The sequence below is a fragment of the Primulina eburnea genome, chromosome 3, assembly GCF_022965805.1.
Source record: "Primulina eburnea isolate SZY01 chromosome 3, ASM2296580v1, whole genome shotgun sequence".
NCBI classification, from domain to species: Eukaryota; Viridiplantae; Streptophyta; class Magnoliopsida; order Lamiales; family Gesneriaceae; genus Primulina; species Primulina eburnea.
Window position 1 is genome coordinate 17,434,736 of NC_133103.1, and position 16,766 is coordinate 17,451,501.

The 16,766-nt window shown below is 33.0% G+C and overlaps 1 protein-coding gene and 1 long non-coding RNA gene across 2 annotated transcripts; one reads left to right on the forward strand and one right to left on the reverse strand.

Moving 5' to 3' along the window:
• The first annotated feature begins 229 nt into the window (after positions 1-229).
• Positions 230-1,459, forward strand: LOC140828364 (uncharacterized). The gene is made up of 3 exons (XR_012117167.1): positions 230-358; positions 722-776; positions 1,322-1,459. It is a non-coding gene; the product is annotated as an uncharacterized lncRNA (long non-coding RNA).
• An 8,003-nt stretch (positions 1,460-9,462) lies between these two features.
• LOC140827109 (probable protein kinase At2g41970) lies at positions 9,463-12,182 on the reverse strand. Its single transcript, XM_073189715.1, has 8 exons — positions 12,041-12,182; positions 11,582-11,770; positions 11,168-11,421; positions 10,945-11,071; positions 10,601-10,874; positions 10,132-10,264; positions 9,935-10,021; positions 9,463-9,848 (listed from the first exon to the last, which is right to left on the reverse strand). The coding sequence occupies exons 2-8, from the start codon at positions 11,691-11,693 to the stop codon at positions 9,723-9,725; spliced, it is 1,113 nt and encodes a 370-aa protein (XP_073045816.1). The 5' UTR covers positions 11,694-11,770; positions 12,041-12,182; the 3' UTR covers positions 9,463-9,722.
• Positions 12,183-16,766: the final 4,584 nt, after the last annotated feature.

Genomic DNA, 16,766 nt, shown 5'->3' on the forward strand with positions numbered 1-16,766 from the left:
GCGCATATGCGCGAGCTGCCGTGATGGTTAAGTGCCGAGACAGAATGTCTCGCGCATATGTACCGAGGAGGATCGCGCATATGCGCGAGATGTGCAGTACAAAGAAGTTGGCAACTTGTCCTAGCCATGCATGATATATTTATATATATATATATATATATATATATATATATATATATATATATATATATATATGTTAATAACCTCATTCCTTCAGAATCAGCAAAGAAGAAGAACGAGAAGCTCCGGGGAAAATTTCTTCATATAAGAGAATTTTAATGTTATTGCAAGATCCGACCGTTTGATTTTCGATCCGAGCTCAGTACTGTGATCCTCTCGATAAAGGCTTCACACGGACGTAAATTTTCTTATGTTTTGATATAATTTGAAAATATGATATTGAAAGAATCCGATATGATTAATATATAGTGTTCTTGAGATATTAGACACTGTTTAATCGAAACCGGATTGAAGAACATATACCGTATGAAATTGTTATGATTTTTCAGGTTGATTTGATTGAGATTACACAAATTTGGTATCAGATTGTGTTTGTTGATTAATTAGGAGTTAATGGGATTGGTATATCTTGATTTTGTGTTACCGGTATTTCAAGATTACGATGTTATGTCGTCGAAACATAATTAGATTGAGTTCTGATTATATCTGGTATTGATTGGGGTATATGGTGATATTGTATTCCTCGAATATGTTATGCCAGATTGGTATTGAAGATTTCAAAGACAGAACAGAGCCAAAACCCCAACGAAAGAAAGGTATAAATCAATGTTAACCGGGAGATACGACTCGAGTTAGATTTGACTTGAGTTTCCCTAAACCACATACTTGGTTGTTATTGTTTTAATACCTTTGTATTATTTGAATGTATATGCTTATTCTATTGAGTTATAGAATAGCAGAGAAAAGAAGATAGATATTGAGAACGAGTCATTGGCAGAGGTGCCAAGTCTTGGGCATAGGTGCCAAGTCTTGGGCATAGATGCCTAGACATTGGATGTTTGGTTATATCGATGTTGCTTAGAAGTAGATCGACTTCTATTACAGAGATTCGATATGATATGCCAACGTTCGGGAACCGGGATCCCTAGACTAGACTAGATCAGAGTCGAGTCAGAGATAGGAGTTTGATTTACAGTTTTATATCATTCCATGTTTTCATATTTGATAAATGTTATTGATAACTGTTATATGCTTTTGTATATGTTTATATGATTGCATGTATACATTGTTTATATTGGGAATTATATTCTCACCGGAGTTATCCGGTTGTTGTTGTGCTTGTATGTGTGCATGACAACAGGTGGGACGGGATCATGGTCAAAAAGAGGATGAGAGATCAACATTAGCATGGAGGTCCGAACCCAGAAGTAGAATAGGTTTCAGCACTAGATGTATAGTGATTGAACCCGAGTTTGATAGTAATGTATATGTACGAGACTTGTACTTTTATTTTTGATATTTATATCAGATTGATTACAATATGTTCCGCACTTGGATTTAAAAAAATAAAAAATTTAGACCCAAATTACTTAATTGATCCATTTATTCCCAAAGACGATTAAGAAATGAATTAGCGTTCGGATCCCCACACATATAATCCAAAGACATATAGTTACACAAGGTTTTCAACCTATATATCATGCTTCAAATGATTGATCTTGTTATATGATTTAACATGCTTCCGTAAAATAAATTGAACAATTTACTTCTTTGAACTGATTATCGTCGAGTTGTATCTATCAGGTTTTACAGACTGCTCCTTATAGTCTAACTATGCAGTTGCAACATATAGTTCTTGACGTAGATTCCTTCAACAGTGAACTGATAATGGATATATAAATATAAATATAAATATATATATACATATTAATTGTAATCGAAAAAAATTTTCTATCATCGAAACGTTTCGTTATAAATTAATATTAATTTTGATAATTTTATTTGGACGTAATACGATTTTTTATATGTTGTCCATAAGTCGTGCTCATTTTTATGTGCATATCTTAAATTAGACTCACCTGTTACATGTGAGAGATATAAAAATTATACCTTATGCACATAGTTAGATGCCGCAAATCAAAATTGTAAATATGCGTTTGAAAATACATATTGAAAAGTTGGTTGTTGACTTTTTGAATGCATCCAATAATTGATTCGAATCTGTCTACCTACTTCAGACGCTTGCAAATTCAAATTCCTTTTTGATTCTTGAAAAAAAAAAATCATCTTCTTCTCTATAACAGGCGCTACCTATCAAGTCCTATGCAATCTCAAACCCTACACATGTCTGTTTTATCTTTGTCGAGAAATCTTTTGTTTTTATATGGTCCTTGAAAGAATTGTTTTTTATGCGGTTCTTTACCACTTGGATTTGTCTATCCATTATGCTTTCGGTCAGATCTTGGCCATAAACCTTTCCTAAATTCTGGCTTTTTTGGTTTCGGCATTTTGGGCTGATACTTTTGACCATCTTCCCACATGAACCATGTTATAGAATTTTCGGTGAGTATCTTTGCCCTCCAAAAGCTGGCTATTCCATAGAATATTTCTTTTCTTCTCAAGTAGATCTTTTGCAAAACTTTTGTTTTTCCTGTCATAGTGTTTAAAAGAAAAGATCCATTTACATAATTATGATAAAAACTTAAATGAAAACTTGATTTTGTCCATCTCGGTTAAACAGACCCATAGACCTCATGTTCTTTTGGTAGAGATGTCATTTTAGTTATTGAAATTACAAGGGGTGTTTCTTTTATTGGAGAATCCTTGATAATTTTTTGAACATTCATATCTGGCCTCCTTAACTTGTTAAAATGAAATACTTCATGTGAACCTTTTCAGGCTGGTTCTTGTGTACTGAAAAAGTGTAGCTACAAAATGTCTTTTATGGACAAATAGTCGCTGTTTGCTCATATTTCATGAACAACTTTGTGGATCCACTTAGGTAATCCTGAAATTTTTGGGAAGTTGGGTGTATGGTATAAAATGAGGCAAGGGCCCCGAATTTGTACCATGTCTTGACCTTCTTTGGATATAAATTTGATTTCATTCATACACTAGGATATTTTCCTGCAACATCCACCCGAGTTGTGGCTGAGTTAATTTCTATTCTTATTTTCAATTTCTCTCAGTTCTGTTGATATGCCTAAAATAGAGAAACAACATATTCATTAATACCAACTTTAGATTTACTCTTGTCTATATGAGGTCTAAGGTTGATTTCCCACTGTTCAGTCCCCGAGGTGAAGGGTTGACATAAAGACTCGAGATAAAGATCTGGAGTCTCGATTTTTGTTTTGGCCGACTTGTCTGGAGATGATCCCGACTTAATATTTGTGATAGGGATATTTGAATCTCCTACATGTATATAGTCATGTATTCGAAAATTCTCCATTTGAGAAACCAGTGGCTTCTCAATGCCTTGGAGGATAGGTCTTCGTATTACAGACCATAGCTGAGAATAAGCCTGTAAACATCATGTAATTCGATCAGAGACAATTTCTTAGACTACCTGCAATTTCTGCATTTTTGGCAAGCCTGTTGAACTCGTTTTGAAGTATTTCAAGGTGTTCTCTCAATTGCCTCTGAATTTTTATGTAGGCATTGATATCACCGTTGTCTATCTCTTGTTAAGAAATCTGCAAGAATGTTTTCATGAGATTTAATAATCACAATATCAAAAATATAATTTTGACAACTTATTAATCTAGTTTTTCAGGTTTTGATTCAATTTTATTTTTTAAGAAAGACTTTACATGTGTGTTCTCAATCTTTAAGGTAAATTTCTTTGCTAGTAAAAATAATGACCATTTTTACTGAATAAAATTCATTCTCGTTGATATGTCATCTTATTACTTCTACTTTTGAGAATAGATCACTACAATACCTACATGGCTGTTCTCCTGCCGATGTGAGCTTTGTTAAAACTTTTGTCTACCAATGATCACTGACATCTGTATATAATAGCATATCATGTTCATCTTGAGGGATAGTCATTTTTGGAAGATTTTTACAAATCTCTTTTAGTTGGCTAAGTCATTTGTGTCCATGTAAAAACTGCCTCTTTTTTCAGTAATGGACTAAACACTTTCCTGTTTTTTACTAGATTTTGAATAAACATCACAACAAAGTTAACAACCCCTAACAAACTTTGAAGTTGTTTCTTTTCCTTTAGTATATCTGGAATTTTTTATTTTTTTATATTTTCTACTATTGTTCTTGCAAAATTTTTGCTAACTCATTGATTTCTATTCCGATGAATTCAATCTTTTTTGTGGAAATGAATGCTTTCTTATAAGATAAAATCACTCACTCTTTCTTACAAACTTTAAATAAAATCTCTAAGTGTTTGATATGTTATTCTATATTATTAGATGCTATTAAAATATTATCAATATGGGCAAATATGAATTTGAAATAATCGTTAAATAGATTATCCGTCTTGCTTTGAAATATTTGGGGTGAATTAACCAATTCCATTGGTAAGACTTCCCAATATGGTGTCCTTGTGGTGTGGAGAAAGCTGTGAATGTCTTGCTTTATTCTGGCATCCGAATTTGATAGATACTATATTTACAATCGAATTTAGAGAATATTTTGGCGTTACATATGCAACTGATTAAATGTTTCTATTAGATATAAAATATCCACCAAACTCCAAAATTTTATTAATTTCTTGATAATTAATAACCAACTTAGGTTTGTTTCTTATGAACTCACCATGATTTTTTACCAAAAAATCTGGACTGTTGTATGGTAATATTCCTGCTTTGATTAGTCTAAGGTTCAGATGTTCCTTGATAATAATATGGATATCATTTCGATCAATTACGTTCACTGAGATAGGTTTGCATCGGACAAATTCATACGCTTTGTCTTACTTGATTTTAAAGGTGTCTTTGAGTTGATTTCTATTCTATCATCTCAAGAGATCTTCACTGTAATTTTCTTTGTTTTCTTTGATCATTTTCTTGACATCTTCCAGAGATACTTTCGATTCAAATTCTACTTCATTATGATGTAGAGCTATCTTCAGAAATTCTATTTCTTCTGGTTGGAGGTTTTTATTTGCTCTTAATTAGAGCATTGTCTCTCCAAACCGTCTAAAATCCTTCATTTTTGGTTTAGAAGTTTTCCTTCATCACCACCCTTGCTGCGAAACTGGATTGATAATTTTCTATAAAATATCTCTCTTAGTCTCTGGACTATGAATTTTTAATCACATGATGTTTTGAACATTAATCTTCTAGTTTCATTTTCTTGTGTATATGAATTAAACATTTGTTGGAAATTTTTTCCTAGCAAAATGTCAGTTCATGTGTCATGAAAATAAATCAATAGTGTTTTTACCTTGTGCCAAGGTGTTTTTCCAGCACCTCTGATTAATATTCATGTCATCTTAATTTTTTATATAAGACTAAGATTCTCTTGGAGAAATCTCTTCGGGCATTCTGAGGTAATTCTTATTCCAATTATTTTAGAAAAACTCATTTTTATTGAAAAAACCAGCTCCTGAATCAATAAAGGCAACAAAATATTATGTCTTATATTGTTCGTATAACATCTACTGGGATGTATATCGAGAATGAGCTCGTGGTTATTGGATTTTCCACATTCTGCCATGAATTCCATTTCATTCACCAGTAGTTTCTAAGGTTTGTGTTCCTTGAGAAACTCTAACCCAAGAATTCTTGTTATTTTCTTGGAGTTCTTTTGGTGTTAACTTCCAATTCTCCAATACCAATTGATCTGGTTATTTTCCTAGAATTTTTTTGATTCGAACTTCAAATTCTCTGATATTGATCATACTTTAGTAAGTTTCTGTCATAGGATGTTGTTCCAAATAGTATATATTATTACAAGGAAATTGATTTATTTGTCTTTTAATATCAAATACTATTTTGACTTATCTCCATCCTTACGGACATCTAAGTTTTCCTATTGTTGAAAAACTCTTTGTTCTCGATTGGACTTCTTGGACAGGGGTTTTCCCCATCTGTTACTCGTTATTCTGTCTCCCTGAAATGATGATCTTCTTGGTTCCAATCTAAGACTTTGTCTTCTTTGTAAAATCGGTTTGTCTTGGATCTAGATATATGTTTTCTGTATTAAAAAAATCTCGCTTATTTCTAGATAAATTGGCTTAATAACTTTTTCAAATATTTTTGGTATTTCAATCAACTCATTTATAATAAAATCTTTGAATGATGTGTATTAGATAGATCATATAAAATTTGAGGTAATAGAATATGGTCTATTACCATATTTCATCAGTCTTGTTTCTTTGAAGTTCTGATGCAATGTCAAATCTCGAATGAAATCTCGATCTGCCAGGTTTAGGTAATTTTTAGATAAATTACCCCTACAATTTTCCCTGCACGGAGATTCCTTGATATTTTTCCCAGTATTGAATCTTGAATGTTACACATTCGTTTATCGTATATAGGAATATCAATGGGTGAATATATTCTTTCTTTAAAATTATCTTTTATCATAATCTGGATTGATCTGATATGAATCTAAGACATGGTTCGTGCTACTTTTATTTTGAATTTTTGTAATTCCTCCTTAATTTCTTCAGAAATAATTGATTATATCTCCATTCTATTTTACGTAAATTACATTGGATAGTCATTTCTCATTTGGAAACTTTATAGATTAGATGATGATTTTTGTTTCTTATGCCAAGATTTCCTAAGAACTTTTCTACATGTCATGCATTGAATCATTGGTACTTTTGTAGGTTAGGATTTTTTCTCATGATATTTTGGACCATTATGGGATATGGTTGTCGACTAAAAAAACCAAAAAATTCTTCATGTTTTTCGTGTCGAAACATCTCATCTTCAATCAGATTCTGATTTTGTCCTATCAGAATCTTCCTGACTCAATACTTTTTCAACTTCATATGAGGACATATCCTCAAACTGGTATACTTGAACAAGATTTTGGTCATAAAATGCTTCTACAATATCCGGGGTAGGACCAAAGCATTTTATTCCTCTTTTTTTTTTTTCATTTTTTGGACATTTGTTACATCTTTCTTCACATGTCCGGCCATTACAATCTTTAAAACTTTCGTTAGCTCGGGTATGAGATCTTTTCAAAGTTTTCTTCGTATGTGTTCTTCTCGTGCTTCGAGATATACTTGATGCTTGGAGTGACATTCTACTTCATGATGGTCCTTCTTCACTCATATTTGTAAGATCTGTCCTGTTGTCTATACAATACCGTTCTTGGTTTCCAAAAGCTTATTTCGCTTCTTCCACTCTGGCATAAAAATGAGATCCAAATCGCTTCCTTTTCTACCTTTATGGATTACTTCTAATAATTGTTGGAAGATCATTTTCTTTACAACACAAATGAGTATGTTTGTTAATATCCCTTAATCGTTCGTAACTCTTTTGTAATACTGGCATCTATCATCATTCTGCCAATTTTTTTTGAGAAAAATGATCTTCATGCCAAAGTATCCGGATTGTCAGGGGCATATTTCCTAATTAGCGTTTATCTCCATGGACTTGGAATTTTGACGAAGAAAAGTTGCTTTGCTATTCGACCCCTGAATTCTATCTATATTTATTGAATATCATAATATATTCATCCACTAAACAAATGTCATGTAATTCAAGAACATACAAAGTTTGAGTATATTTATTTTCTTCTATGTGTCTTGACCATTGAAATAATCTACCCCTATAAATTGTGCTTTAAATAGGAAGTCATTTTTTCGACTATCTCGTTGAGAGATTCTCCAGTTAGTTGGTTTCTACCGAAGTTATGTCCAATTCAATTTTCATTGATCCCGTAAGATTCATTTCTAAAACTTTAATGGACCATTCTATGTTGAAATCAATTGTTCATGTTGTGATTCTCGTATTCGATGTCTAATAGTCTATGAGATATTCTCCTTTTCTAAATCTAGTACATGAAGATTAAGCATAACTACATAAGGATATATAGGTTCTAAAAAGATTTTCCATAGGGTGTTTGGTGCAAGGGAGTTTGATTTCTCATTAACCTGGTTCTCGTTGGGTGTGCTTCTCCACCAACATGGAAATCTGTTCGGGGTCATCTCATATTTGTATCATGAGATCTCAAACTTTCTCTTGGTGGTTCATGAGAAGATGACTAGGTTATTGTGGGTTGTTCATGCTAGCTGTGTTCATCTTTAGGTACAAATCTGAGATTTGTAAAAGATTCTGCAAAGTCTTGGAGATCTTCTAGACCAATTCTTTCTAAATTTATCATCATATTAATATCTTCTCTGAGACATTTTTAATTTGATCGATAAATTTTCTTTGTCAGTTAAAGGTTTTGGCATCACCTTGGTCATCTCTCTTTGATGTAATAAGAGTTCGGTAACAAAGGATTGTAGTAACCTTCATACCGAAGTCCTTTTACTAGAATTTGTTCGTTGTTCTAGAGTTTGGATTCCTGTTTGAACATCATTTAATGTTACAAGAATTTTTTCTTGTTTTTAAAGGATTTTTTTCCATCTTTTGTGGTACATAATATAACATATTGTCTTAATTATTTACCTTTTTTGGATTTTTCTAAGATCTCTGCAGATTTTGTAGAAATTTGGTACTATTTTCAGGAACTTATTAGACCAAATCATAATTTTACCTTTAGATTTTGATAAGTTCCACTTTGCTCCTAATATCTAACATTTGTTATGTTTCTTGTTTTAAATATTTCAAAATATTGGAATAAGCCCTGAAATAATTAATCTCGAGCATGGGTTCAAATCCATATTATTTGAGAAAATTCTCCTCTTCAAACATTTAATTACTCGATAAAATAATATTTTGCATATTTGAAATAATTTTACCTAGATTCGATATCATTTCTGACCAGTAAATTAATCAACTAAAATCAACAAATAATGATATTTTTGTCATTTTTATTGTTTTAGGATGATTCAACAAAGTTTTTTTTTGGGTTTAGGGTTCTTCGGTAAATTAATGTTTTGGTTTGGGGATTTATTTTCAATTTACCCATAAAACAATGAGTTAATGCAATTCTTGCAAAACATACTAATAAGGTAAATAACACCGACAAATTTTGGATTATTCTATGTTACACTTGGATCATTTCTCTCCACTCAATGATATAATGAAATGTTAGTTCTTCGATCATCAACATATATGTCAATCTAATTAAGAAGAATAATCTCAAATTCTATTAGACAGGCTACTAGTTCGAGAAAATATTTGTAAAATGAATCGAACTATTAGTCAAACTCTCAAGAATTAACATGTTAGTTTGTTTCACATCTTTTTTTTTTAATATGAGAAAGAAAAGTACAACTTAAAATGTCGAACTCAAGATATCGTTTTGTTGGGACGTTTTTTGTGACCACTTAAAATACTCGATAAACTAAATACATTCATGAAATACTGTCCATAAAATGAACTCTAAACTCAGCCAAACATGTTTAAATGGCAAAATTGCATAACTGATTTAATTATTAAATCCAATATCAACAAAGATTTCAAGAAAAAGGAGTTTGCTACACCCCAATTTGAAATGGAAATTAGAAACTTTACCAACACACTCATCTAAACAGCAGGCATCACATATCGCAGCAAACAGTATTATCGCAACATTAATGTTCTTAGGTTTGGTTCTTTCGACCAAGAAAAAAGACTTGGTATTGCTCCGGGTTTGGGCCAATTCAAGATATCATACAAGCACAATTCCTATGAATTAGAATCAGGGCCAGCTGGTTTAGAGTTGAGAAGCGGCTGCAAAGCTTTGACGACGATAGTCATATTCGGCCGGAAGTCGGCTTCGTATTGCACACAAAGGGCTGCAACAGCTGCCATCTGATAAAAATCATAAAGATAAGAAATCAAAGAAGATTTCAAATCATAAATCTGTTTCTGATGTATGTAGTACACTAGACTAAAACCTTTGCAATGGCCTTTGGTGGATAATCATTGTTTAGCTTGGGATCAACACATTGCTTCACTTTATCTTCACTAAGTCTTGGAGTAGCCTGAAGAAAATCAGATTAATAAGTTGGAGTTATTATAAGATCGATTAGATTGTAAGAGACAAATTTTGTTTAGCTCCAAAAAAGGGAAAAAAAAGAAGACAAAACTGTACCCATGTAACGAGACTTTGTTGTCCTTTAGGCATTGTGTGGTCTACTGGTTTTCTCCCAGTCAGAAGTTCTAAGAGAACCACCCCAAAGCTATATACATCGCTTTTCTGAGTTATTTGTCCCGTCATGGCATACCTTTAGCATCATATTATATATCTTAAAACTTCAAGAAAAATTCAGTCGTTTCTACTACGGATATTTAAAGATTTGGGACAGCATGAACAGTATACATCTATAGTGTTCATGATGGAGGAACAATTCGGTGGTGACTCAACGAAATCTTTTTGGCTTTTCCTGAATTGATCACTCTTCCTATGAACATTCTTTCTTGTTTTCCAGTGGTATCTTATTTAGATTCTTTACAACTAGAATTTCTCTTATAAACAAAGTTGTTCTTCGACCACTATCACGCATATAAAAAGCATGTGCTTGGGCTTTGTATTGGTATGAAATGATTCAGTATTAACTTACTCTGGAGCATGGTAGCCAAACGTTCCGAGGACTCGAGTTGAATGCAGTCGAGCGGCTGTATCTGATGACTGGTTTGTCAAGCAAAAATCAGCAATCTTGGCTACAAAATCATCAAAAAGAAGCACATTGCTGGATCTAACATCACGGTGGACAATTGAAGGCTGGCATTTCTCATGCAGATATTCGATGCCCCTTGCGGCTCCATGAGCAATCTTCACTCTCTGGTTCCAGGTCAAAACTGGACCAGGTTCTGCCCCTTGCACCCCTTTCCGACCTGTAACGTAACAGGGCAACGGTCAAATTAATTCTTCATTAAAATCTAGAATAGACATACTTCGACTTACCATGTAAAACATCATGTAAAGAACCCATTGTGGCATACTCGTATGCCAAGATTCGATTGTTTGCTTCAAGACAGTACCCAAGCAGCCCCGCGAAATGTTCGTTCTTGAGCCTCGAAACCAAGGATAACTGGATGCAACAGATTATTTTAGGCAAAAAATCACCATTAATATTGCATACAAGTGCAAAAGCAGGGAAAAAAATCGAAGTGCTATATTCAAATACCTGAGCTATAAAATCAGATTCGGGCTCTGGTGCTGAAGTGGTATCAAGCTTTTTGATTGCTGCTTGCTGCCCACTTCTTAACTTTGCGTAAAAAACTCGACCATACGAGCCCTCACCAATCAGCGATTTGGTTCCAAAATTGCCAGTCAATCTATTTAGTTCATCCAATGACAGTGCTGGAGTCTCAATAGGTAAAACTTTCTGAGGTGCTCCATTTCTTGCAGCAGAAATTCTTGGCTCTCCTCTCTCGCTACCTTAAAAAATGGAAGCAAAAACAACCGCTACAATGATCACAGATTTTCAGAAGATAAGCATGATAAAATTTCATTTAAATCATTATATAAGAATAAGATTGCCTGTAATTCATCATGATATATAAACGAGAAGAGATTAAGAGAGCGTCAAAATGTATACCTCCAGTATTTGTGCCACCGGGATATGGATTTCCGGATTTAGGCGGGGCCGTATATTGGTTTGCCGGAGGACCACTGAAACTTTCCTCTTCTGCACCTCCACAGCACAACATCCTTCAATCTTGGAAGGCACAGCCACACAAATACTAGAAACCTTAATTACAATTTTGCAACTGTCTGAGAATTTTTGCTGCAACAAGAAAATATATGAGATCATCATCAGATATTGTCCTATGCAGATTCAAATAAAAAATCGAAATTAAATAAACCCAATGGACATGGATTTAACAGAAAATAACAGATAATATATTGGTGCCTAAAAATGTTATATCAAAGACTTTCTTGAAAAAAGAATTAAAGCAAAAACAAATATAAATTAACATTTCAGAAAATTTATATGTAATTCAATTAAAGCCCGGGATCCCATAAATGTTCCAGAAATATGAAAACGAAAACTTACAAAATAAACCAAATTCAGACTTTCAAGAATGAAGAAATGTCTCTGCTTTTTTCTTGAATCTTTTGTGTAGGATAAATTAAAGGCATGTGGAAGCTTTGAATCCGATGTTGAGTTTTGCTGGAAACTCGCATGCAGAAGTCATTTTAACCGCTAATAACAACACCCAACCTACTACTTACGTGCATGCCTTAATATTGCACGTCTAATAAATAAATAAACCCATTCATTCAGAATATCTGTAGTATAATTTTATTGGACCCACCATCGTTCACAATGATTCTTCAATAAAATAACCATGAATTACTCATTTTTCTTCTCTACGTTTATGCTTTAAGATCGTTCCATCGAATCAGCTTTTGGCGAATCTAAGAAATAATAAGCATATGGATTTCACATAATTATACTTCTTTGTTTTACGACAATTGTTAATGATAGACTAGGTGTTCAGTAAGCCAAATTTGTGGTATGAGTTTTATTGACTTTTATGTAAAATAATCTTTATTTTAATAATATTTTATGGTTTTATCTAATTATGATATTTAACTTTATTTGTATATCAATGCAAGGTGCATAGATAAAATCATTGAATATATAATAAGTATCATGAGGTCTGCCTCTCAACGTAAGATCATTGTACCATATATTCTAAACATGTTTCTAGTCAAATCACCCGCTTAAAATAAGAATAAATGTCGCTTTAGCTTGAGATTAGCATATGTGATGTAATGTCATGTTTGATTGGTAAAGACATGAAGATGTTCATTCATACAGATGGATGATCATATGATGATGCACTTAACAATCTTTCTTCAGACTGTCCAAGTGGTTATCACTTATCGAGTTGAATAATCTGTAGTTATGCTTTTATACCATTAGTCCTTTGATTCGGGATAACGTAGAGGCTCTACGTACTAATACGCACTTTGATTTGCTTACTGACTTCATTGAGGGTCATCAAGTGGTGAGGTTAGGTGTAGTTTCGAAATACATAGGAGCAAATGCATTGTAGTCGTAGATTCACCATTTACCTACGGGTGAAGATATTTTATGTGATCTGATGAGTTAATAGTGTAGGGAATATCTGTTTATAGTAAGAAATGTGTATTATGGAAATGTGTTTCCTCAGTTGCACATATCATATCACTGTTATTAGTCAAGATACATCACATCTTTATAAAATATTCAAATGCAACTCTCGATATACAATTTATTGCAGATTTGACCAGGATATATGAGTTGAAGGGACGGTATTGTACGCTAGTCATAACTTAATGTTCTTGCAGATGTTATCAATGATATCTAGGGGAACATTGGCAAAACTACTAGATGCTCTTACCATGATCCGATGAGTGCAATCAGAATTGAGTTATGACATTTTTGATCGAGAATTTGATGAAAAGAATGAAGCTAATTAAAGTAAGCTCAAATAAGAATAAATATTATTTTGTATCACAAGAAGTTTTGAACTCATGGTTAGTTGTATCTCTGAACTATTGAAAGTCACACAAGTATCGGATTTTGTGTTTGTTTAGATAGTCAAGTTCAAAGAGTTGAATTTGGCGACTGTATTTTGATGGAGATCAAACAAATAGCTTATAAAGAAGTTTATAAATTGATTCTGTATATTGAAAGTTGTGGAAGTTAGCTTAACTGCTAATTAAGTGAGGAGAGTGGAACTGTCTGTTTTGGTAAAGAAGTTCACAAAACTGACGGCTGTCAAAAATGGATAAGTAATATTGTCTATGACTATGGTATTGATAGTTTAAATTGGTGTGGATATTACTACGTTTTGTTGTTAAATATTCAACTTTGGTTGTACAGCTGCTCGTACTTGCAAATATGCTAGTTACCCAGTTTACTTTTTAATTTATGTGATTTAAATCATCTACTGTATTGAAAACACCGCTTGGTGCACTTGGTGCTGTGCACTTTTTACACGAGATGATCACATGATCATCTCGTTTAATCTAACAACTTTTTAAATTTATCTTATATTGTGTGATGTCCACAAGATGATCATATGATCATATCGTGTAAAAATGCACAACATCAATTGCTGTATTTTCAACACAGTAAAGGATCCAAATCCTAATTTTTGAGCATTCAACTAGAATTGTCAAAAAGAACTATTGGGGTTGGACGGCTCCATTAAGAGTGGAAAAATTGTCAATCTAATTCGCTTATTTGAAGGATTCGGATTGACCCAACAGACCTAGTCAGTTTTTAGTTATATTTCGTCTATTTGGCAGGGCGAGGCGACCCGCGGAGAGCCAATTTTGACGATTCTACATTCAACTGTGATTGATGAAGGGTATTAAGCATAAGGCGATACTTTTCTACAAGATATTTATAGGTGGAATGAATAAAAAGACCTTTGTCTAATGATGTTGGTATGTTAATTTATAATGAATGCATTTGTAAAACCCTAGATTTGACGGCTATCCCCAATGTATCAATACGAGTCTTTTTAACACGCTGATGTTATCACTTACACGCTTCATGAGAAAGTTCATTTGGGGTTGTTCATCCAGAATTGCATCAATCAAGCACTCATAACTTTAAAGTTTTACAGTTATAAACTCCCCAAAATAAGATGCACGTTTCTGATATAAATAATATATATTAAATATTTTATTCCTCTCATTCTGGTATGAGATCCATTTATTCATGCTCCACCTTGCCCAATAATTGGTTGAGATTTTTATCATTCATGTATTAACTAGCCATATTGCAGGTCATGTACTGCTCTGAAATTTTCGGCTCCGCATGTCACATGCTTACCAGCTTCCGTTTTTTTCGTTCCCAACCACACTGGACAAGGAGATACCATGCTCCAATATCATTTAAACTGTGACTCCCTTACTAAATAGGGCCACATCTACATTATATGGATATTGAAAATACTTTTAACATATATAAATATAATCTCATCTACTATATTTTAGAATGGGGTTAATAGAAAAGAGAACATCACTCAAAATGTATTGCTTGTATCTAACCATGATATAAGATTTATCTTTATTTATGTCGGATGAGAGGGAATTACACACTTTTCTAGAATACTACAAAGTGCATTATGTCATCAAGGTGTGAAACATCGTTTTACCTTCTTTATGAGGCCAATAAACAATTATAATTCAATTAACCAAATTATTTCATAATGGTTTGAAGTGTTTTTTTACTTTAAAAAATTCAATTGAAAGTTCATGAATTTGCAAATGAAGATTTATAAAGTGGAGCACGAGACGTAAATGAAGGCAATGACGAAAATCAAAATATATAGAAAGAAATTGATACATCAGTTGACACCATTTTCAAATAAATTAATTGTCCAATTACTATAGCAACTCAATTGCATCGAGATCAAGACATTAAAAATTTTATTATTATAAATTATGTCTTTTTGTTTTCAACATTTCACATGAGAATTTAAATGTTTTAAATTTTATACAATCACAATATTTTATGCATTTAATTGTGCATTAAATAATAATAACTAAATAAATAAATAACAATGAGAAAATACAAATAAAAAACCTCTCAATTCCAAACAAGAAAAAAAATGAGGAAAAATAAAATTACAATTAATTTTTTTTTATAGAGTAGTTGTTTTATACGATCAATTTTTTCTAAGATAGTTATCCAAACACTTTTTCAACCGTAAAAATATTTTGTAAAATAATATATTTTTTCTTAAAATAACTTTTTAAACTTTTTAAAAAAAAATTTATAAACACATCTATAAATTTTTTATAATATTGAAGAGTTCAGGGGACGGGTTTAAAACCCCGGACTAAGTCTCTTATGAAAAGTTCTCACGAATTTTATCTGTGAGACGGGCCAAACATACTCATATTTACAATAAAAAGTAATACTCTTAATATAAAAAGTAATATTTTTTCATGAATGACCCAAATAAAAGATCTATCTTACAAAATACGACCCATAAAACTGTCTCACATAATGCGGTATACCGAATTTTCGGTATGAAAAAAGTTCATACTGGTACCGTACCGACACTGAAAAAAATTTCGGTATACCGACAATACGTACCGAAATTTTCGGTATACCGATTTTTCGGTAAGTTCGGTGTAAGACCGAGTGCTTACCGCTTTACCAAAAGCTATAACTAGTAGTAATGATGCAACTCAAATCTTTTAAACCGCACAGCAGCTCAAGCACCAAGGTTCGATCGCTCTACCAAACAAGGACAATTATTGCACCCAACAATCTCCCTCTCAATAATTGCACTCCTTGCAATCAATGGGAATCGAACCCGTGACCTTGGCTCTGATACCAATTGTAGGACCGAGTGCTTACCGCTTTACCAAAAGCTATAGCTAGTAGTAAAGGTGCAACTCAAATCTTTTAAACCGCACAGCAGCTCAAGCACCACGGTTCGATCGCTCTACCAAGCAAGGACAATTATTGCACACAACATTCGGTATTTTTTTCGGTCCGATTTTTTCGATATTTCAGTATTTTTACCCATCCCAAGTTTATATTTTGATAATTATTCCAAAAGGTGAAATCGCTCACCCCGGGCGCCCCTCACACCCTGCCCGACGGGTATGTGAGAGGAGGTAAATCATGGTAACCTGACCAACCAGCAGTGGCTAGACCCGTGCTCACCGCGCACAAGGAGCCTCCCCCCTACGTCGAAGGGAGTTACTCCCACACTGCCGCTTGCGAGACTCGATCCTTAATCATTATTCCAAGATGTCAC

Coding starts and splice junctions, on each gene's coding strand:
- LOC140827109 (XM_073189715.1), bottom strand. CDS start 11,693: ATGTTGTGCTGTGGAGGTGCAGAAGAGGAAAGTTTCAGTGGTCCTCCG. Junction 10,265..10,600: donor TTTGGCTACCATGCTCCAGA/GTAAGTTAATAC, acceptor ATGATGCTAAAG/GTATGCCATGACGGGACAAA. Junction 9,849..9,934: donor CACCAAAGGCCATTGCAAAG/GTTTTAGTCTAG, acceptor GATTTTTATCAG/ATGGCAGCTGTTGCAGCCCT.